This window comes from Excalfactoria chinensis, chromosome 7 (assembly GCF_039878825.1).
Source record: "Excalfactoria chinensis isolate bCotChi1 chromosome 7, bCotChi1.hap2, whole genome shotgun sequence".
NCBI lineage: Eukaryota > Metazoa > Chordata > Aves > Galliformes > Phasianidae > Excalfactoria > Excalfactoria chinensis.
In genome coordinates, this window is record NC_092831.1 from 8,879,377 (window position 1) to 8,903,119 (window position 23,743).

The 23,743-nt window shown below is 37.9% G+C and overlaps 1 protein-coding gene across 2 annotated transcripts in view; it reads left to right on the forward strand.

The window, feature by feature from the left end:
* MYLK (myosin light chain kinase) overlaps positions 1-23,743 on the forward strand; it is a 179,737-nt gene that overhangs the window by 84,009 nt on the left and 71,985 nt on the right. For both annotated transcript variants that reach the window (XM_072341613.1, XM_072341612.1), the window contains exons 7-12: positions 116-152; positions 2,027-2,604; positions 3,851-4,054; positions 5,038-5,172; positions 9,935-10,087; positions 23,060-23,197. In XM_072341613.1, coding sequence (XP_072197714.1) covers positions 116-152; positions 2,027-2,604; positions 3,851-4,054; positions 5,038-5,172; positions 9,935-10,087; positions 23,060-23,197 — 1,245 coding nt within the window. The remainder of the gene's footprint in view (positions 1-115; positions 153-2,026; positions 2,605-3,850; positions 4,055-5,037; positions 5,173-9,934; positions 10,088-23,059; positions 23,198-23,743) is intronic.

Consider the following 23,743-nt stretch of genomic DNA (forward strand, 5'->3'; position numbering starts at 1 on the left):
ATGCAATCTCATACACAATCTTACTCCACAGTAGTGTGCGTGGTATTGTATATCTAAGTTACATATTCCTTTCTTCTTTTTTCTTTTCTTTTTTTTTTTTTTTTCTTAATTCCAGGTCCAGATAAGACTGACACACATGCTCAGCCACTATGGTATGTTTTTAATGGGATTATTTCCCAGCATAATCTGGGGTTCTTTCTCAACAGTAATTTCGACATTTTATTGCATGAACCTTCCTCATACAGTGATAAATCTTTCCGGGTCAGCCTGTATTTGGACGTTAGAAAATGTGTATTTGGAATGAGAGTACCAATTCCAGGTCTTCTGGTAGTATGAAATAGTTGGTGGAACTGATGGCTAAACTCTGAAGTACAGAGTGCTGGTCTGGTTCAGCTAAGCAGTTTTGATGGCTTTATGCTCTCAGCTTCCATGTAGTCAAATATTTTACAGTCTGAGGAAAAACTATGTGTTTTTTAAAACATAATCAGTATATATGCCCTATTCCAAATATCAAATCATTTATTTATTTACTTAACTTTTGAGTCAAAGACCTATGCATTGTGTACTAAGCAGGTTGTTCCTTGCTGTCATAAGCAAAACGCACTAAGGCTCTGGTCTTTGATGTTGTCTTAAAACTGTCTACAAAATGGTAAAGTAATAAGAAACAAACAAATCAATGTCAGGATTATTAATATTAAAATGGTTTCTTAAAAAATCACAGTAATTTATACAATTCTCATTATGGATAGAAGACATAGAAATGAAATGATCTAATCTGACTGTGTAACACACTTTAGTGAAGGCCAGTTGATTTACAGTCTCTAGGGTGTTAAATCTGTTCTTGCCTGTCCTCAACAACATTTCAAATGTACACAGTTGCCTTGTCCTGACTTCATGTCCATTGCAAAGTAGATCTGAAAATGCCATGTTACCTTGTTTTAAGGTTACTGTGATTTTTAACAACATACTTTCAAACAAATTTAGTGCAAACATAACTGTGTTTCTCTGCAGCAAGAACTCCCTGTGTAGTGTGGGTTCTCCAGAATATTTTTGCCTGCTCCATTATTTACTCATGGATGAAGGCTATTTTGTAAAGTGTAAAAATCTTACTGTTGTAACAGTAAATGTCATGTACATTAAGTCTCTAGTACAATTAACTCTAACTGAAGAAAGTACCGTAATAAATATCCTGAATCTCCCTGGGAAAATGACAACGACGCATAGCAAAGCAGATCTGGATTAGAAATAGCTTTTAGTATTTCAAATATGTTCCAATTCTGCCTTGGAAATATGTTTATGCTTTTGGAAGAGTGAGACAGACACAGCAGTCGGATAACAACTTTGTGGTCAGGGGATGTCAGCTTCAATTTATGATACTTAAATTCAAGCCCCTAATTATTCAGTACTCTTGTCTCTCAATTCAGAGCAGCAGATCCACCACAACTGTGAGAAACTCTTTCAAATGAAGCTGTATCTGATATTTTTACAGTATTATTCTTACTTTTGATTCTTGTTGCTCCCCTAGACCTGTTAAGTTTACTGATTATTTTGCTTTTGAAACCATCTAATTTACAAGATATCGTGACTGGAAACAGTAAATTCACTGTCTAATTTGCATTTTAATTTCTCCTTAAGGAGCTATTTTATGTAGTGTTTTAAGCTATAAATAAAGGTGGCCTGAAGTTATTAAAGCATGGAGTAGCATTCTAGAGTCTCAAGTAATTACTCTTTAGAAGCTCATGCAAGGTTAACATCTGACTCACATATCATGTGTTACAATCTGAACAGAGGATTTGTACTCAGGAATTTCTCAGTTAAGACAATATTTGAGTACTGATCACATTTAATTAACAATTTCATTTTACCTCTTCCATCCATGTTTTTAATCTGTCTGAAGAGGAGCAGCACATTTGCTATAAAGGCTAATTAGTTCAAGCTTCTCAGGGCTTGGACACTTATATCATTATTGATAATAACTACTAGTCTTTATACAGAGTCATATATTTGTAAACTTATCTTTCCTCAGCATGCCGCCGAAACCAACAACACTTGCAACTAAAGCTATTGAAAACTCAGATTTCAAACAGGCAACTAGCAATGGGATTGCTAAAGATCTAAAATCTAGCAGCACTGAACTCATGGTTGAAACCAAAGACAGGGTATCAGCAAAGAAAGAAACCTTTTACACCTCCAGAGAAGCCAAAGATGGTAAGCAGGGACAGAACCAAGAAGTCAGTGCAGTACCTCTTCAAGAATCTAGAGGAACCAAGGGGCCTCAGGTCTTACAGAAAACTTCAAGCACCATCACACTACAAGCTGTCAAAGTGCAACCAGAACCAAAGGCAGAACCCCAGACAACTTTCATCAGGCAGGCTGAAGACAGGAAAAGGACTGTGCAGCCCCTTATGACAACTACAAATCAAGAAAACCCATCTCTGACAGGGCAAGTAAGTCCAAGGAGTAGAGAAGCAGAAAACAGAGCTGGAGCCCGGAAGTCTGTCAAGGAAGAAAAGAGAGAGCCTTTGGGAATTCCTCCCCAGTTTGAGAGTCGCCCACAGAGCCTGGAAGCATCAGAAGGACAGGAGATTAAATTCAAGAGCAAAGGTAAAGTGTGAAAGTTATGAGAACCCCAGAGTTGGTCAGGTTCCCGTTCTGTGTGGTGAAGCACTTTCTCCTTCTCTGCGGGTTGCCCTCCTCCTAAAGCATTTTGGAAATAAATAACAAATGTCATGTTTCCACAGTACTCAATGAAATTTTCAAATAGTTCCACACAGTAGCATCTGTGCCTTCTCTGTTGTTTCCTCAGATGTAATCAATGTCACCATTTCTATAGAGTAGTTTAAGGGCTTCTTATACGAGGGTGCAAGAGACTCTTCTACCCTTGTATCCTCTCCATTGAAAGGGTCTCCTGCAGTGTATTATACATCTCTTCTGCTGATATTCCCACCCTTGCTTACTGTCTGTACCTTTCTTCCAGGCTGAGACTCTGTTACAGTGGATGAAATGTTTTGAGTTGAGAAGGAATATCAACAAGGTGAAAGTCCCTGATTGTCCTGTTTGCTGAAGAGAAATCAGGGTTGGTGTGGGTGACCTTTTATGGCAGCCACTCCTCTCCTCTTACCCATTATAGCTACTGCCTCCCTAAGCACTGCTGTGTCTGGCTTTCCAGACTTCTAAGAAAAGCAGACAGTAAAGATACACATAGCTGTTTTGCTTTTCTGCTTCCTGAAAGTTTACCATTTTAGAATGCTCTCTGCTCTCTCTGTATCTGAACCTGAGGTGGGAAAAAGTTATATTACAAGGAGAGAGGCTCCACAGCTTCCCTGAGCAGCCTGTACCAGTGTTCAGCCAGCCTCCCGGTAAAGCAGTTTCTTTGTGTTCAGACAGAACCTTCTCTGTTTCAGTTTGTTCCCATAGTCTCTTGTCCTATAACTGAACACCACTGAAAAGTGGCTGGCTCTATCTTCTTTGCACCCTCCTTTCACATATTTATAAACACTCATAGCCTTCTCGTATCCAGTCTGTATATTCCCAGGATGAGCAACAACAATAACAATTTCAGTGGTAGGTACTATGGTCTGCGAAGTATTGCTAGGCACTCAGAAAAAATTTCAGATAGAAAGTGCACGTTGATTTTTCTAGTTAACAAACATTTGCTGTTTTAAAGCTGGAGTGACTGAAACATTTGGGAGGATCAGAAATATCAGACTGTCTTTTTGACGGTAGCTCAGTATATCACTAACACAGTTATAGAAACCTCAGTGAGTATGTATAAATCAAACCTACTAAAGTAATTTGAACTACATTAAGAAGAATACTTATTCATAACAACTCAAACCTCACTGTCTAGTTTCAGGGAAACCAAAACCAGATGTGGAGTGGTTCAAAGAGGGTGCACCTATTAAAACTGGAGAAGGTGTTCAAATTTATGAAGAAGATGGAACTCATTGCTTATGGTTAAAGAAAGCCTGCCTGGGGGACAGTGGATCTTACAGCTGTGCAGCTTTCAACCCCAGAGGCCAAACTTCCACCAGCTGGTTGTTAACTGTCAAAAGTAAGTGTGTGTGAGCCCCTCTTCACACTGAAAACTGTGGCTGTGATTTTCCTGTATTATGAGGTTGGTCAATGCTAAACTCCTACTCGAATTTCTCAGTGCTGATAAATTCTGATTTCTAGTTTTGTCACTAATGTGACAAATAGCTGGCAAACCACTTCCTACATCAGTTTCCTCTCTGATCTGTTTCTTGTTGTTGTTTGTATAACTAAAACCATCTCATCAAATGGTTTGAACACAGGGAGGACTGTTTCCCACTGGGGATTTACATTAGTGCTTGTATTTGATACAGGTTGCCAAAGATTTTGTTGTTGTTCTGCATGAAGTTCTCTTAGAGTTGCTTAGCATTTCTATAAGACACTGCATATCTGAAATGTTTTGTGAGCACAAACTGATCCTGTGCAGTAAAGCAAGAAGAAAAAAAGTGAAGGAATGAGAAATGCATGCTGCCAAATTCAAGTACAGCTCCCAGCAGCAAATAATTCTGAGCTTGAAAGCACTGTCTTATTGGCCGTTGAAAGATTTGTTGGCCTCTTAGGAAGTCCTGTCCTAAATTCTAATATTTTCACCTGGTTTTAGGTTTTCTTCTGGAGCTATAATCATGTTTATGCATTATTTCCCTGTTTACTGTGCCTGAGTTTAAATTAGCATACCGAAAATACTCTCACTTTCTGTCTCATGAGACATCTATAAGCAGTTACCCTGTTTCACTGCCAGATGGGGGAAACTTGGGAAGTTCTGGGAGAAAAGACATGAAGAGAATTATTCTTCATATCCCTTGCACTGAGCACTCTGTCAATGTGTTGCATATCCTTTTTTTGTGATTGACTGCAATAGATGGATTTTTATTTTTCGCTGGTTGACATGGATTTAATCTATTAGCCCAGCCAAGTCACCTACATGTTTCTAGAAAACATTACAAAGTGGCAAAGGTAATTTTGTCAATTTGGGCTAAAGAAACTATTTTCATTGTGGTTTTAAAGGGTCTAAAGTTGAAGAGGTTGCTCCATGCTTTTCCAGTGTCTTGAAAGGATGCACCGTAAGTGAAGGGCAAGACTTTGTACTGCAGTGCTGTGTAGGAGGTGTACCTGTGCCTGAGATTACATGGCTTCTTAATGGTAAGGAATCCTCTGGTATGCAATACACATGTGCACACACTTGCGATCCCAGTCTCAAATGCCATTCTGATCAGGACATAGCATGGCTGTGAATAGTGGACTCTTAACTCATTGTAAGATAGCATACTAGAAAATCTATTTATATGCATATAATATGAAGAAAGGATAAGTTTTAAAGTACCTTTCTGTTTTACTGCAGCCTTCCAGTATGTCTAGGAGGGAATTTAGTGATGCTGTATGCATATGAGTTTTCTGGGTTATGTTAAATGCAGTTTTTACCATGCTGCAACAAAGTCTGTGTTGCTGTTAAAAGCTGAATTACTGTATGCTGAATCCCATGATACCCCTGCTCCTTTGTTATGAGCCTCTGCTCTAAGGGTAGCACGTTGCCATCATGATCCTGCAGGAAAAATGTTATAAGCAAACTAAGTGCCACATTACCCTTTAAGGTTGGAGGGAAATTCATGCCTGATTTCACCGGTTGTTCACCTGGGTAGGTCATATTTAGTTTTAAGATCTACGTGCCCAAGATATTAAAATTACAGCTTTTCTCATTCTTTGTCTGCTAGAAGGATTTTCCTTGAGACTCCAATGCTGTACAGGAATACTTATCAAGAGACAAAAAAAAATGATGATACTTCTAATTCCAGTCTCTCCTCCCATGCTGTAATTAAATAACTGAACATGGAAGCTTCCTTAGCAGTCCACTCAATATATTCTCAAATCTGTGTTCTGCTGAGATTCCAAATAATTTCAGATACTCAGGGATTACACGATTTGACTACCAGCTCTTTCTGTTTGGTGTCATGTCTATTAAATACTAGACAGATTTATTCTGCTTAACCATTGATCACTTCTATTACTGCTGAAGAACAATTGAGTTTTTTGCAGACTCTCCCTATCTTTTTGTACGTGTGATTTAAAGACAAAGAATGGCATACTTCACCATAAAGCTATTTCCTCCAGAATTGTTTTAAAATGAATTATTTGTACATGATCTCTGTTTTTTTTAAGCTGCTCAGAGTAAATGGAATAACTCAAAAAGGTGGCAGGGCAAACGAACCATGACCTTGAGATCGGTATGTTCCCACAGCCAGGCCTGTTCTCCTTTCCAATAACTCTATGTCTAGAATAGAAAGGCCACTGTTTTATTTACAACATGAAACATATGTGAATGAAGGCTCTGATATTCTCCCACTGGAAATCATTTGTTTCTCTATCTACTCTTCAGTTCTTCCTTTGCAAAATGGGTTAGAATCCCTGTGCCAACTAAGAATTGTGTCTTGCAGCACAGGAGGAGTAACTCCTACCAACAGGGTCATCTATTTTAGTTTTGTGTTCCAAGGGTACCCCATGCCCATACACAGTTCCTTTAGTCATGAGTGATGTAGTAACAGCTAGTTGTCTTCCATATCACACAGAGCCATGTGTCTCAAATGACATTCAAGTTCCAAATGCAGGCACACATCTCCATCAATGTGGCTTTACCAACTAGAAAACCATTGTCTCCTGGAAAAAAAATATAGCCTAGAGATCAGTAAGTACAGGTTTCTGTAGGTCTTCAGTATGCACTGTGCCATCCTGCCATTTTTCAGTACTTTTTTTTATGCTTTGACCTTTCTCCTTTGACCTCAGCTGAGTCTACACCTTGTCAGGTATAACCATGTTTCTATTGCTTCCAAGCTTCCAACTGTAATCAGATCAATATCACAAGGAAGTATAAGCACCTTTTCCCTGATCATTGGATTTCAAACCACTGAAGATTCTGTAGGTGAAAGCCAGTGCATTAACTCTTAAATCAAAAGGCAATGGTGATTCTGAGGTACAGAAGTACAATAACCTATCATAATAATAAAAATTAGGGATACAGTGTATTTTTCTAAAGATGAATGCATATTTTCTTTCATTCTAGAAACCTAGAAAATATCGCTATATGTTAATGCTTTTCTGTCTTGCACCTGATTGTGATACATAACATTTTATATACCACTTCAATAGAAATTTGAATGGATTATAAACAGTAGTTTAATGCTGATAATTCCATGTACATGCCTAGGATCATTATTTTACATAACAATCAAACTGGCTGCTGTGATCTCCATTTGAATGCAAACATATTCAAGTCTACTGGCTAATTAGATACTACGAACTGCTCATATTAGTATCCACAAGCAAATAAAGAAGAAAGTTGTATTTTGTCAAGCAGAATTTCCAAGCAGACAAAACAATGCAAGTGGATGGAGTCTTTCATCAACTGACCAGATGAACAAAACAATATATGGTGTGCAATATAAGGTGTGCATCATCATTAATTACTTCTTAGTATCTGTGTGAACAAGGATTTGCTTCCATATTCACCTAAACTGCAGAAATATGAGCTACTTGGCTGAAATGTGGATTAGTTCCTAGTTCCGGGCCTACTATATTGATTTAAAGCTTTTTTCCAACTCTTAAAAGACAGTTCTTTTGTCCTGTTGCTCTAATTCTCCTTTTTAATTTCAGTTGCTCTCAGAATTTTTTGCTGATTTACTGGCAAATTCCCTGAAAGCAAGCTTCTTTGGTTGTAGTGACTCACCAAAGCATTATAAATTTATGCACGTTCTCTGTGTGGTAGTAGTTTGGTACACAGCTTCACTTTACTTTAGCCTCTTGAAATGTTTTTTAGTAACTGCTTTTTAATTTGCAGGAATAAAGCCTGTATCACTGTATTCCAAATGTCTTCATTCCCATTGTGTTTTCCTTTCTGTTTTTTTCACTTGAACATCTTTCTGCTGGATTTAAAAACAATATGGCCACAACTTTAACAGAACAATTCTGAGTGGTGTTTTGTTTTAGGATATCTTTATGATCTTTCCAGAAAGCTTTTAATAAATGGACCAGGGGAAATTTTCCCTTCTTCTGGCATAACATGCCACGCCAGTAAGGTATTTTTGTTAGTGTTTCTGCTGCCAAACTGTCATGGAGATTTGACTGTTCTGCTTCTAGAGAAGGGAACATTTCACTACTGGGAGAGCTGTTTTTATTAGATCAAACTATAAGTACAATGGACATAACTTATAATATTGCTGTCGGTTTGTGATCAGGGTAGATATATACCATTTTGTTGAGTTGCAGTGAGAAAGGATATAAAGGGCATCCCTGGACGAATTTCAAATTTTGATATTTTCATTTGGGGAAATATTGAAGGAGAACATTTTCCACAAAGGACACTTATTCTATTTTTGTGCTTTTCTATTTATTTATTTATTTAGATGATGATGCATCTTTTATCCTTAGTTTATTTCTGACCTGGTGATCATCATAATATCAATAGGCACCATAGATTCAGGGTAAGAATCCCAGACAGCATTCCCATCATGTTAAGTACTCTACATTCAGACCATTAAGACAGTTAAGCACCCCATGCTCTCTTACAGCAAGCTTTCTCTGCTAAGACCTAAGCTCTACATTTACATATTTCAATGTAATGTAATTCTTATATGCAAAAATACATATTTTGACTTAATCAAGACTTACAACAGTCTGTTCAGCTGAGTGAAAGGGAGCTCAAGGGAACTAGTAATACAGATACGATCTATGAAGGAGGTGGGGAGTGTTTATTCTAAAGCTGAAGCCTTCTGGGCAGTTGATTAAGTGTTCAACCCAGTTTTTCATGAGATAGACAATTTGCTAACTTAAACAAGTAACTTATAAGACAAATAAGACAAGAAAATCATCTGCTCTGAACTATGTATTATTTTTCAAATATTGGATCAAGTTCATTATATAAATGAATTTCAGAATTAAATTTCATATGCAGATAGTGCATAGGTAATAACTGCCTCTAAATATTTTCAGAGTTGGAAATCAGCAATAAGAGAAAAATCTGGGCCATCATTTAATTTATCCTGCTGATTCTGCAGAGCTGGTTCTAAGAATCCCCAGAGTTTTTTGTCCTGATTTTTTTTTTTTTAAATCACTTTAGCAATGAAATTAATTTTTAACCTTCCTTTTGATCGTGATTTCCCAAGTGGTAAATGTCACATCTGTTTCACCCTCTTTTCAGATGATACTAGTTTCTCTTTCCAGCATGGTGTTCATGAGCAGATATCAGGCCCTCTTACATGTAGCAAACACTGGGAAAGCAACCAATGATGAGTCAGTAGTGGAAAGTATTTAATACGAGGAAAACAGATTGCAGAAGCATTTCAGAAAGGCTGAGATTGATGACTGTTTCTGAAACAAAAGCAAGGCAACTTTAACCAGACTACAGTAACATCTCAGCATTTTTCATACCAATTTACAGAATCAGTTTCTTAAAATGTACTTCTTAATTGCTATGTCACTGTGGACCAGACTTTACCTGTCTGCTACCAGACTGTATATGCTCCAGTGTAGATTTACTGTGTGGTAAATCAATCTCTTGGCTCCATCACAGATCTTACTGCCTCTCTTGGAATGTCTTCCATTGCAAAGTACATGATTTAAGGAACTTCAAGTGCTTCATCACACACAGCAGATTTTGTACATTGGGGCAGCAATATCGATGTCTTGTTTCAGGCAAAGTACAATATATAAGCAATGTCTGAGCAAACACACAAGAATCTCTTACCTGTTTGAAAGATAATCTATTCAGAATTCAAAAGTAAACCTGAGAGCAGCATTTGGCTCTGCACTTAATATACAAACTGCTGTTAAGCATCCAGATTTCAGCAAAAATGAGAAGTGCTTTTCAAACTTACAGCTGATGTATTAGGATAATTCTCTTCCTTTCTGTCTGTAGAACAACCAATTCAGTATGCCCATTCCACTTTTGAAGCTGGAGTTGCAAAACTGACTGTCCAAGATGCCTTGCCAGAAGATGATGGCATTTATACATGTCTGGCTGAAAACAACACAGGACGGGCATCGTGCAGCGCTCAGGTCACAGTCAAAGGTGAGTATCTCAGCCTCCTGTAACTACTGCAGTGATGACAGGCATCACTGACAGAATCCTATAGATACAGTACAGTGTTGTACAGTGAGAAGTAGTATCAATCAGCATTATGTTCTTTGTTCTTATAATCTCATCTGGTATCAGTTTATATGGTTGTTTGATGGCTGTTACATGATCAGACTTCACCTCCCCCTAGATTCAGAACTATTTGGTATTTGTCATCTGCAAGTTATTTTCTTCTCAAAGTTATAATACTTTGTCACTGTCTCTTCAACATACTGATGAGTGGCAGTTGCCATGGGAATTATTTCATTTGTCTAGGACAAGTAATACCCACCCCAAATCAGTGCATGCAGCTTGGTGAGAAATGTACCCTAATCCCTGGGATACCAAGAGTCAGCACTTCAGCAACATACCTGCCCCTATTTAGTCTATATGAATCCACTTAAAACACCAGCCAAGCTTAAAATGAAAATAGAGAAATTCTGGTTAATCTATGAGTTAATTTTCTGATTACAGAATTGGAAATGCGGTACCTACCCTACCCCCCAAAAAAGGGCATAAAGTATGAAAATATTGACTTAAAATAAGTCTGAACCTAATCTGTTCTCAAAGTTGTCATTTCTAATTTCTCCAAAGCTTTTCATCTGGCTTAGCTGAGAGCTAATCAAGAGAACTCCACCTCAAGGGAGCAGTCGTTGATATGGGACCTGCTGATCCTGCACTGAGACACAGAATCCAAAAAGACAGCCCCTCTCTTACTAAGCAAATCAGAGTTATTTTAGGTTTGACATACAATACTAACATGGGAGCAAAAGTCACCTGTCTTTTCCCGAGAGTTCTGTACTCTGAGCTATTTCAAGCTACTTAGTAACTGTTGCACTGATTTGAATCCCTCCTGTACCTCAGCTAGGCTAGGGCTCAAAAGCTGCATTGCTGCAGTTACTCTGCTGTGGGGAGCTCATTCCTCCATCTTGCACCTCACTTTGTTTCCTTGGAGTCATGGAGCATGCAGGGAAAAACAGGAGCAGAACTGAGAACACTCATGACAGGCTGTAAGGCCACGAGTTTAACATTTTTACAGCTTTAGCTCTTCTCTCCACTTCCTCCCTAAAACTCATTATATTCCTGTTGTCATGAGGATTACAGTAACTTTCCCCAAGACTCAGTGGATTTACCAGACAGAAATAGTAAATTTAAAGATCTTGTTTTCCAAATCGCTTCTCTTTTATTTCCATCAGATTCCTTATCAAATACTTACTGCATTGAGGTTTCTTTGAGATCTTCAATGCTTCAGCTAAGGCTTCTCTAAATGCTTTGCTTTTGCAGAGATTACAGCATGAAATCAGTGTACGTGCAGGAAGAGAGAGAACTTCATAAATCCTCTCCTGACCAGACACTGATTTTTGGGATAAAGTCTGTACAAATTGTTTCTGAATTGTAACTCATCTCTTCCTTTTTATCTCCCACATGATTTAAAGTTTTCAGGTTTCATGCAGTGCTCAGTTTGTTCATTCATTGCTAGGGAAATATTTTCCTTTTGTACCTGAAATCTATTTGTATTTAATCTAAGACAGAATGAATTATGATATAGTATGTGATCCCTGTCAGAAGCCAGCTTTTCTTTAACCTGCTGCTCTGGTGCTTGGACACCTCACCAAGTCTGTCCGAGCTGCATTTCACTTCATATTGCTGTTTCTGGCTTTGATGTTTTTACACAGCATCTCATGGTGGGGCACAACCTCTACCTGGACTGATGTATCTGACAGCAAAACAGTATGTTTATTCAAAAGCAAGAAGCCCCACCTTCTAAATTAAAATAAGCACCAAGATAACTCAGAAAAGTCCAATCCTGACAGGAAGGATAGTCAGTAATGGTTTTTTAAAAGGGGGGGGAAAAAAAAAGGAAGTCTCATGTTTGAATATTAACATTAATATGCTTAAATCTGCTAAGATGTTACAGGTATTTTCTGGCCATATTTTATGTTCTTTCTGGTCTTTTATGCTTTCTTTGTCCTTCAAAAGATCTGTTACTTTGTTTTTGCCAGAGGAAAGCCTTGGAATCATTATAGGAAACAACATTTTGAAGACCCTACTTATTTCCTATAAAGGAAATAAAGGAAAGGCCTATAAAGGGCTACTGCTCCAAGTCCTATTAAAGATAGATAGGGAGATTTTTTTTTTCCAGTACTTCATTATGCTTTGTGTCCAGCCCTGCAGTGTGGCAAAGCGTTCCTTCCAAGTCATCAGTCTTGGATTAATTTTGCCTCCCTATTATTAAGCAGTACAAATTCTGCCTAGTGCTCAGCAATGTCAGTCATTCCTTGGTTCCATATGAAAAAAGCTTAAGGCAATTAATTTTTTTCTTGGGGAGTTTTGGAATCTTGTTGAAAAAATCTTACACTTCAAATGGATGGGGCATAGTGGTAGGTGTCCCTGCCTACAGTAGGAGGGTTGGAATTAGATGATTTTTAAAGGTCTCTTCCAACCTAAACTATTCCATGATTCTATATAACAAATGTACTGGTCTTAAAAATAAGCATATTCAAGCTAATCATTCAACTGAAGATCACTTAAGTAAAGGCAGGCTGACTGAATTGGCACAGGTTCATTAGGTAGTCTGAAGAAAGTGAGTTAATCAAGGTGAAGCTAATTCTGATCTTGTGAAACGCTAAGTAGACTAAATTGAACTCTGCACTCTTCTCTCTGATGGTATTTTCTTAAAGCTGAGATACAGGTTAGAGATGAACTCCTGAGAATGAACCCAGCAGATAAAATGCTAGATTAATCAGTCTAATGAGATGTAAGAAACTGTCCAGATTACTCAAACGCTTAGTGACAGACCTCCCTGTTCCTGGAGCACTATCATTTGTCACTCTGTAAATGTAAGATATATTATTTTTCCATTTAAATTTAGACATCAGTTTCTGTACACAGGAAAAACGGAGTTTTGGAAGCTGTGGGGCTGATGTGCAAGTTTTTCTGTAAGCTTCTAAACAGTATGTGAGTGACTGAGTTGTTGCTGTTTTTATATGTGCAAGGTAGGCATTAGTGTTGTTGTTCCCATTTAATATTATATTCTTCCTATTGTTTGGTGATATCAATTTAAGCAAGCCATTTTCTAAATACAACATGCAGTTCATTAAAAAAGAAAAGCCAGCCCTTTAAGAGGCAGGTGCAGAGTACATTCAGATCACCTGAAATGTATTGACAGTGATTACACACTGATGGGGAAACTGAGGTTGAATATTAATATTAATTAGCTTTTTGCCAAGTTGTTTTAACTTTATTTTTATGAAGAGGAAACTGGTGAGGAGAGGTTTAACTGACTTGAACCTACACAGAATGAGTCAGTTACAATATTAATAATTGGTGCAGTTGGAAGTGAGGTCAGATCCAAGCGATAGTAGCTGTTCTTCAGATCTGCCTCACACCTGAAATAAGCCTTCTGATATGTTGTTGTCTCTGTCAGTTAGCTAATCATTGACAGGGGACAACAGTGAGTTCCATCTCTAGGAAAGGTGTTATTCACACCAATATCTGGGTGTGCAACACAGGATTACAGTGGTGAGGAAGGTCAGGAAGAGAGATAGGAGATATGATGGACTCCATCTACTGTTGTGCTGTAATGAATTAATATCAACTGTAGGAAGATTCTGTTCCTTTGGAAACAGACTCTGCATGTAAAATAAGCAGTTATTTCTTTTTTCTAACATATAAAGATGAAGTGATTGTTACCTGAGGGCTGACTACTAGGAGAATGTTCTTTTGTCTTGCACTTCTGCTCCACTGCAGAATATCTGGCCTACTGAAGCTCTTCTTTCATCATGTGGACTTCCCAAACTTGACCGTTCCAGACAGAGCATCATTGGTTTCAAGAGGGAGGGCACAAAGCCTGGGTGATAGCAGCAGCACAGGCTTGGAGCCACCATACTCCACTGGGCTCTAGTGCTCTGCAGCCTCCCAGACCTGTTTTGTTGATTCTAGTCCTTTGTACATTGTCTTGAACAGAGGCCTAGCACTGCCTCCCTCAGTGAGCAAATGCTATTTAGCAAATACTGTTGTTTCTGCTCATTGCCTCTTGACCTCATTTCTCCCTCCCCGCCAGCAGTGCACTTTCCTGATTTCACATCTGTTCCCCTTTTTCCCCAACCACTTTCTGTTCACACATTATTATTTTTTTTTCTTTTTAGTGCAGCTTCCCCAGCATAAGTGTCTATGTTAGGAAGATTGTAGCTCTTGTAATCTGATTACTGTAGTCATTCATTGAGCATTGGACAAGCAGATTAGAGTCACCTGGAAGCCTGTCAGAGTCTCTGCTCTAGTAACCAGTTTACCCAAGCAGTGAAGGGAGATGCCTTCTGGGAAAGCAGTTTGTTTTGCTCCTGTCACACTTCCATCTGGTGTGTGTGGAACTATACAATATAACCAGGTGAAAGAAAGGCTATCAGGTAGGCATCTTTTCTTCCACTGGTGAGAGATGCTGTCTTTAAGTCATGGGTTGTTTTCCTTTCTATCCCATAATGACCTCTTGTAGACATTAATCTTTTTAAGAAGGTAATCACTGCAATAAGCAACCTCTCTTTGAATCCTTATATGAGAGGCTACAGTTGTGTTTCTCTGAGATATACTTCTGCCTAAGGTAAGTGAAGTGTGATGCCCAACTTGTCTAGAGTGATGAAATAGTTATGACAGCTTTTCAAAGCCAGTATTTGTTTGAAATAATTTGCAGTACTTGAAGTGTAGCATAAATATAAACAACTATAGAAGACTTTCTAAACTATACAAGTCTAGTCTTGTTAAATGTCAAAAAGACATTCCAGACCAGTAGCCTGGTAGAACTGCTTGGCTATGATTAAGAATTGGTTCAGAGTTCTATGAAAATGAAGCATTTTTTATTCTTTTGTTACTTTGTTGAAAGGTCAGAGGTAAGCTGTCACAAGCAGAGCTAATATTAGCTATCAAAGAAGCTCTGTTCCAGTGCCTTCAAGAGTGTCCCAAAGTTCTTGGTCCAGTGCTCTGCATGGGTCAATAACAGCTGTAATCCTCATAAAACTTAGCTTCTCTTTTTAATAAATTGCCTTCTTTCAGCAACTCGGACTCAAACATGAAACACAATACCAGCTAGAGAACAAAAATGAGGGATAAAAGGAAAACATGTGTAGAAGCTTTTAATGATTTAGGATTTGTGCCATCAATATAAGTGGTGTTCCCTAAAGACTTCTTGATATAAACCATTTCCAGTCAAAAAGGAACCAATTCTGGATGCAAATGAGGGATGAGTGCTTGCAGAATGAGTTGAAGTACTGGAATTCCTTTTTTTTTATTATTATTATTAATGTAAAACATAGCTGAGAGAAAAAATGTCTAATTTAAAAAGAAAGAAAATCACCAACAGGAAAGCCCCCTACATTTGATGGTGTTTTCAACTGTGGTCTGTGACCATTAAACTATTGTACACCAGAATGACAGAAAACAGATGTTTTTTTATAATACACTTTGGAATGGCCCTGCAATGGCCAAGGGGCCAACTGTCCTAATTTGGATTGCCAAATTCTGTAATATTCTATCTTCAGTTGAAAAGTAGTAGTCACCAAAATACATACAAAACCTATTAAGTTAATGTGTGCTTGAGTAACTTTAAAAGCACAGACATGAAGCTATCCCAAAGAATGTTTCCTAGAGCAGCTGATATGGATAAATTGCAGTGGGTCTACCTGGAGAGGGAAGGACAGAAGGGTCTTTCACTGCTTCATTAGTGGCATCCTCAGGGGCATTTGCACTTTCTGTGACTGCTTCTTCCTGTTGTGCTTCTATTGCATTTCCATTCGTGCAAAGCCTGTGGGGTTTTTTCATAATCAAAATTATAGATCAAGGTGTGTTGTAATGAAGTTACATTCTACCTATGCAGCTACAGAGAAATTGTGCATGCAAAGGTGAAATTCTGTGTCAGCAGTATGTACATTTTCACTGCTGGGTTGTTCTGGGAAACACAAAGTTGTCCATGTCAAACTAGCATGACTGTATTTACAACAATGCTATATTAGTGCAGGTATCGGAATGCATTCTAGAGGGCTAACTAATGTTGGGGAATTTGCTAGCAGTGGGCCAACTGAACTGTATAAATGCATTTCATAGATATACAGACTCTCAGGCCTTCCATGGATTTTCTCTCTGTGGCAGTGACAAAAGAGCCCTCACTTAATGTAAATAACTCACAGGCAGTGTTAGTCATTAGTGAGGCAGATGGCTCTGAAGGCAAAAGCAAACAGCACTTTGGCTGCAAAAACTTCCAGTGAGACTGTCGCCAAGGGTTTGGTCTGCTGACTCTAAAGAGATCAGCAGTGAACTCAGCAGGCAGCTTTGTGTTTTTGTCCTTTGCAGTCTAAATTGAGACTTTTGATCATGTTTCTCACAAATTGTTGGTCTTACTGATATTGGCAGTCTTTTGATTGTGGGATATCTGGAGTGGCAGCTCTTTGAAATGCTGCAGTTTGCAGCTGAAATTGAGTTAGACAAAGCAGAGGATAAAATGCTGAATACCTGGATAAATAACATACAGCGGGAAAGACTCAGAGAAGAAAGAGCATATATGCACTGTGGCATAGGCTGGATTACTGTCCTGCAGTGTGCAGTAAAGTGAATAGGTTGTCAGATTGGATAAAGTGGAACTCAGCTTCTTTTGTATAACCTTCACAACCCTGGCTAATATAAGAATGGGGTTAATATTATTTCTGTGTAATGCAGGGCACAACATTCAAGCTATTATCATAAAGAATCTCCCAAGCATATTTAAACCTTGCCTTCTATGCACAAAACTAGATTATAACTGCAGAAATAATTGATGGGAGGTAGATGTGTAAAAAAACAATGCTAGATCCCTGATTGTCTAGTTCTCATGACTGAAGCATGCAAAACAGCATGCCCACCTGAGATCTTTAATAAAGCAGAAACATCTCTGCATGTCTCAAGTGTACAGAGGTCTCATTTTTTTCATTCCAATGTATATCAAGTCTGCAGTTCTTGGGAAAACAGCAGAGAATATTTTGACTCTATAAGCCCGAGACAGATGAGATGTGTGTCATAATATCAATTTTCTGCTTTACCAACTCAAAAAAAAAAAAGTAATAGATTTGGTAGCACTGTTAATATGAGATCTAGTAGCGGCTAGATTTATTTACAGTGAAAATATTTGGGGAGGTGAAACTCTTCAAATACTGTAATTCATCTGGCCAGGCTGCTTTACAACTCTGGCTATACATGTATGCATGAATCTGAATCTTGCTTTGAGATCTTTGCAGAATCTACTATTCTCTCTGAGTTCACTCATATGGAGAGCTTTCTGAGTTAAGCATTCTCTGCAGCTCAGTTGACATATTAGCCTCTGAGCCAAAATTACATTTAAACACCATAAATGGTAAATGTTGCTGAGACAGTCCTTTCACACGGCTCAGACTAGGCATTATTTGGCAGCTAACCATATGATTCTGGCAAGCAGATTCCTCGTGTATAATTAAATCCCTCATAAGACTAAACAGTGTGTTTGCAGTGTTCTGAACGTAAGGCATCTAGCTCTCTATTCTCTGTGTGTCCCTGACCCGTAACCAGTTGTAGCCATGATCTTGTGCAGCTGAGTAGTTGCACTGATGATGTATATGTTCAGTGCTGTAGCTGACCATGCTTGAGCAATGGACTAGACCAGACGGACTCCAGAGCTCCCTTCTGACCCCAGTGTTTGTGTGATTCTATGCACTGCTGAGTATGCTGAAGTCCTGATATCTCAACGGGAGATGTCAGCATTCTGCAGCTCACATTTAAAAGTCTTTGGAAATTCTGGGCAGGCACACAAGCAAGAAAATGTATTAGAATAGACAATGTGCATAAAATATTAGCTGTTTCAGCTAGAGGCCAGGTACAGCCTGAGTACAGTCTTCAGAAATCTTCATGAAGTTTGTATCCTGATAGGAGTAATTGTTCCATTTTAGTTTTGGTAGCAAATCTGGGAATGAAAATGCCAAAGAGCAGTTATTTACTCATTTTTTTTTCCTTCTGTATGCACTAATTTATCTGTTTCTCTTATCTTAGAAAGTAAATGGTTGTATACTTGCTGTTAAACTGGTAAATGTGTACAGTACAATTGATTTGTAGTGGGCTAATTTCAGTGCAGCATGAATATTCCACTGACTTCTTCTTTTATATATACACCTTCAACACAATAGCTCATCTCTGCTTATCCTTCTACAGTATAAATGTTTATAGTGGTATTCAAGCACCAAGTTCTAATTCACATCTAGGTTCTAAAAAATTCAAGTGTATTCTGGCTTGAGCCCACAGCTAACATTAACACCGGTCTTGCAATAATTTTCAGTCTGCAGATCTATGGAGGTTAAGTTGATGTAAGACACTCTTTAAATCCCAGGTTAAAAAAAAAAAAAAGTCAAAAAGGGAATAATTTCTTTCACTTTAAATTTATATGAGTATGGCTTAATAGATAAACAAGTATTTGATATTGTAGCGGTGGATAGATGATTTTGCTGTGCATTACATAAACACGGGAGAGCAGAATAACTGATGAATGGAAAGTTTTGTCTCCTTACCATTGCCTTCCAAGTATTCTAAGAATCTTTATAAGAAACTGGAAGGATTTTAATTCTCCTAAATCTCTGTGGATTTGATGCACGAAGTGGCTTTTTAAAACATAGATTTGATTGCTTATTAGAGTGTTTTACTAATAAAAAATGAATCCTTAGGGATAAGTCAAAACTGTGGGAAAAACCTAAATTAAAATTGCATTGTAGAAAATATGCATGAGTATATAGGGTGTCCTTTATGTACCTTTCTTCTTATTTCTCATCTCCCATGTGTGTCTTGTTTTTTTTTTAACTGAACTGTGCATTTTATCACTTGCTGTTTCCCAAAAATCGTGCAGATGAAAGTCTGAGGAAAGGCAAAAAAACAAACAAAAAACACTGTTGTGGGTGGACTTTTAAATCTATCATCTTGTGTAATGCCGTATCAAATGCCTGTTGAAATGATATCACAGCTCTTCAGAGACTGCCACAGCTGAGCTTATACATTATGCCAGACTACAGCTCAGCTCTGTGCAGAGTTGTGAAACTCCTTGAGTTCATAATTTTAGCAGAGCCTTTGAGAATTCAGTGGTCTATAACCAGCCTTTGAGAAAATCACAGTATCTTCTGCATTACCTTGGCTGATTTAATTTGCATGAAACCAACAGCTGTGATTATAAAAATGCACTAGTTGCACAATCTGAACACAGGATATTCAAATAGGCATACGTTTTTATCAAGCCCACCCTATGTAGTGCTTTCTGATGTTCTTCATAAATTGATTAAACATGACCACAGACCACAACAGCAGAAGTGGACTGGGGAAAAGAACAGGAGGAAGACAATGAATAGGTCAGGGTAGATTTTTTTTTTAGTCACTATGACAGTATTGCTATGTCTTACATTCTTCTTTTTGTTCTTAAATGTACTCCTAATTGGCAGCAATAAGAGGTAAGATTGATGGGGAAGATGTTAAAAGACTGTAGGTGATTAGAGTGTGTTGACATAATAGGAAGATATCAGGTCTCCCCTATTTCATATCCAGTTGATTCAGCTTGAGGATTGGAAGATATATAAAAAAGTCGTGCCCTTTATATCAATATCGACTTTTTTTATGCTCCAGATTTTCTTTCTGGTGCCACAGTGTAAAAATGAGGGTGTTTTTATTTTTTTTCTCAACCAGAAGCACAGTGGTTTGTAGTATCTGAAGGTTCTGTGCTTTATTTTTCTTTCTTCTCCCTGATTTGGGCTCTGCAAATCAAGGGAAGTTGAAACAACAGCAGACTTTGTGTGGTGAGAGAGAACTTTAAGGAACTGCAGAAAGAAAGCCCTAGTACTGTCCTCTTGATGTGTGCTGCTTTTCTACAAGCATTTACAAGCTTTAAAATTTGAGTATAGTTAAGATCCAGTCCTTGCAAGCTGGTCTCTACATGACTGCATCAGTCCCTTCTGAGAAAATGCAATAATTTTTTTGACCAATACTAAAAAAAAGTAAATAATTCAACTAGCTCTGGTGTTTTGTGTAAAACACCTGTCAGAAGTGAAAGATGTCAATAAATTAGGTTTTTTGATTTTTTTTTTTCCCCCCCAAATCTAAAAGTCTACAATAACAGATTTTAAGCAAACAAAGAATTATTACATGGAATAAGCCCCTGTAATTTTTCAGTGAACATATAGTGTGACAAGAGATGAAAATTAATCTTCCTAGTTGTTGCTGCCTGATTAAAAAAGTGATAGACAGTTTTGGTTGTGTTCCACTTAAGTCACTGGTAGAATAAACAGGCTACTGATCAATGTACACTATTGAACAGAAGCATAAAATCAGAGATATGCAATTTAAAAAAGTCTTCTAAAGGAACAGATTGCTTGTGTTTTGAAGAAAGCATGTACAGGTTGCCATGGAGTCAGTCCTTTTAGCCATGTATTTATTGTGTCCTGGATGCCAAACATTTGAATAGAAATACTGGTTGTCTTAACCATGTCTAAGGCTCCAATTTCTCATATGATGCTGATTTGAATTAGGAATAATTTATAGCTACTTAGACATTTTTGAGCTTTTATATGCATTGGATTGCAATTCTGTTGCTAGAGAAATGCCTTCAATATCTCCAAACTTCTGTATCTCCAGACAGAACAATCCCAGTTTCCTCAGTTGCTCCCCATAAGGCTTGTGCCCCAGAGCTTTCACAGCTCCCTTATACTACTAAGACATGTTCTGGAACCTCAATGTCTTGTAGTGAGGAGCTCAAAACTGAACACAGTACTGAAGGTGCCATCTCACTAGTGCTGAGTACAGGGGGGTGTCCTGCTATGACACTATTTCTTATACAAGCCAGGATGTCTTGTATATGTCTTGGACATTTGGGCAGACTGTTGGCTCATGTGCATTAGCTTGTCAGATAACACCCTCAGATCCTTTTATGCTACTCAGCTTTCCAGCAACTCTGTCACAAGACTGTAGCATTGCATGGAGTTGTTGTAACCAATGTGCAGAACCCAACACGTGGTCTTACTGGACTTCATGCAATTGGCCTCAGCCCATTGATCCAACATATGCAGAGCCTAACTATCCTCAAGCAGATCAACACTTCCTCCCAACTGGTATCATCTGCAAATTTACTAATAGAGCACTCAGTCTCCTTGTCCAGATCATCAATACAAATACTAAACAGGACTGGCTCCATTATCGACACCTGAGGAACACCACTCACAACTGGTTGCCAGCTGGATTTAATTCCATTCACCACCACTCCGTTCTTCCTTTTCACCATTTATTGATTTCTCCTTCTTCTGCCAGGTCTGTTTCTGTCTGAGGTGCAAAGGGATTGTCTGCAAGGCATTGGATTAGTAAAGGAATACATGCTGATACTGCTTATCCAGTAAATTATTATTACTGCTTATCCCCTGAGTAAATAGTACAAAATATAGGAATATGGTGAACTGCAGTTTATTAGTGCAAATGGGTTTGACTCAACTTCATGGCTATTTTCTGTGTAGTGTTAGTGCAGATGCTATAGGAAGCCCTAGGACTAATCAATTTATTTTGGTGGTAAATATTTCAGAGCACTACGTCCATAAAACTGAGCTGAGTGGATCTCAGTTACGTCCCATATTTCCATTCTCACATGTATCAATGTCTTGCTGCTTAGTGCCAGGAAAAGACGTAAGGTAACGAGACAAGATTTTGGCTAGAAAAAAACTTTACTACAGAAGAGAGAAAACTTCCTCTCATGTAGCTTCCAAATTTACATAGAGTTCAAATAGTCCTGGTACAAACTTAAGTTTTGGCTTCCAGTAAGTTCGGTGGACTTGCTCAGTGAGGTGCTTTCAGCTTATTATAATCACCATAAAGTTATGAATGGCTGTTTTTTTTTTTCCACTCCAGCACTTTGTGTTACTGTAATATTCTTGTGGATGGCCTAGGTATACATTTGAAAATTCTGAAGGTAGGAATAATCAGAATGAAGTTATTTTTATGTATGGAAAGAAAATAAGGTTGGCATTTTAGAGGCAAGACGTAAGAAGTCTGAACATGCTAAACAAAACAAAAAGTGTATCTAAGTGACCGATAAATATTTATGGCTTCCTACATTTGGTCATGATCACTACTTCAGCTCAAGAAATGTCTTTCCTGGTCTAGTGTACGCTAGAAGATGCAGTTAAATGAACTTCCTTCATGATCTCTGAATATGATACAGACCACTGCAGATATTGGAAATGTAGAACAGCTACATTTTATTTTTAGGAGTGACTAATTTAACTGCAGAACTAATTGTTTGGTTGTATAGCTCAATAAAAAACCTCTGTAATCCAACAGTTTGTTTTGTGATATATGTTGATAACTAAGGTTTCAGCCTTTTCCATCATCAGTTGGTTGTCTAAGTGTAATACAGGAAAGGATCACAGTGAACTTTTCAACTATGCTCTTACCCATTTTATACTGACCCTCTAGTTGACCAAATGGTTTTTAATTTCATACAGAGTGGAAAATCCTATATTCCTGTGAGTTTAAAGTTTTAACTTGTCAGTGATGAGAATAACAACTTGTTACTTATTTTAAGATTTCTAAGAATTTAGCACTGGTTAAGAGCACTGAATTGTTGATACAAGTTGTTGGGATGTTTTGTACTTGAGCACATGTACTCGGGAGAAATGACTAAAAATCTGAGTGATACACTATCATATATGTTAACAATAAGGTCTCTGGAGGAAAGTCCCATTTCTTACCATTTTATTTGGATTGCTGGCAACAGAAAACATCTGTATTGGGGTTTGTACAGTGATGATACCCTCTGAGAGCTGGAACAAGATGACTGACTTCAAATCAGTTTGAAATTAAGGATAAAGCTTGTAATGAAAATTCCAGTAAGAAACCCCTCTTGTTCTCCTCTTGTCTTCACAGAAAAGAAGAGCAGCAAGAAGGCAGAAAGTGCACAGGCTGTCAAACTGAACAAGGCTTTTGCACCCATCTTCTTTAAAGGGCTGACTGATCTCAAAGTAATGGATGGAAGTCAGGTGATAATGACTGTGGAAGTATCAGGTGTGTAGCTATAGAACATTATTATTTAAACAAATAATAATGCTGCACTTTTTACCATTATCTTTTCCTCGTAGCAAGTGCCGTGTTTGACAGTATTTCAAGGAACCAGTTTTTAAAAGTGAAAATTAATATTATCTAGTCTATTCTTCAGGCTGAATGAATGGTGTTCAGAGTTAACATGTTCAGACCTGAGGTTATTATCAAGTTCTGTTGTTGAACTAAAACTAGGTCTCAGAGGACATACAATAACCTTTGTTTTGAACAGAACAAGATTGAATTCCTGTCGGCTGGGGTAGAATTAATGCTGCAGAAGAAAGCAGTCCTGGTATGAACTTTGGTATTAGAAACCCATGACAGTTCACACTGTGGTAACTGGAAGCCACTTCCCCTCCATATTATATTCTTCCTTCCATTATTCAATTATATTTTAACTCTGGTAATACAGACTTAGAACTGTTCCGTGCTGCACAGCATCAACAGAGTGAAATTCTTGAAAGTTTTTAAAATGACATTGCAGAGTCAGGTGGCAAAAAACAACTAAATTTT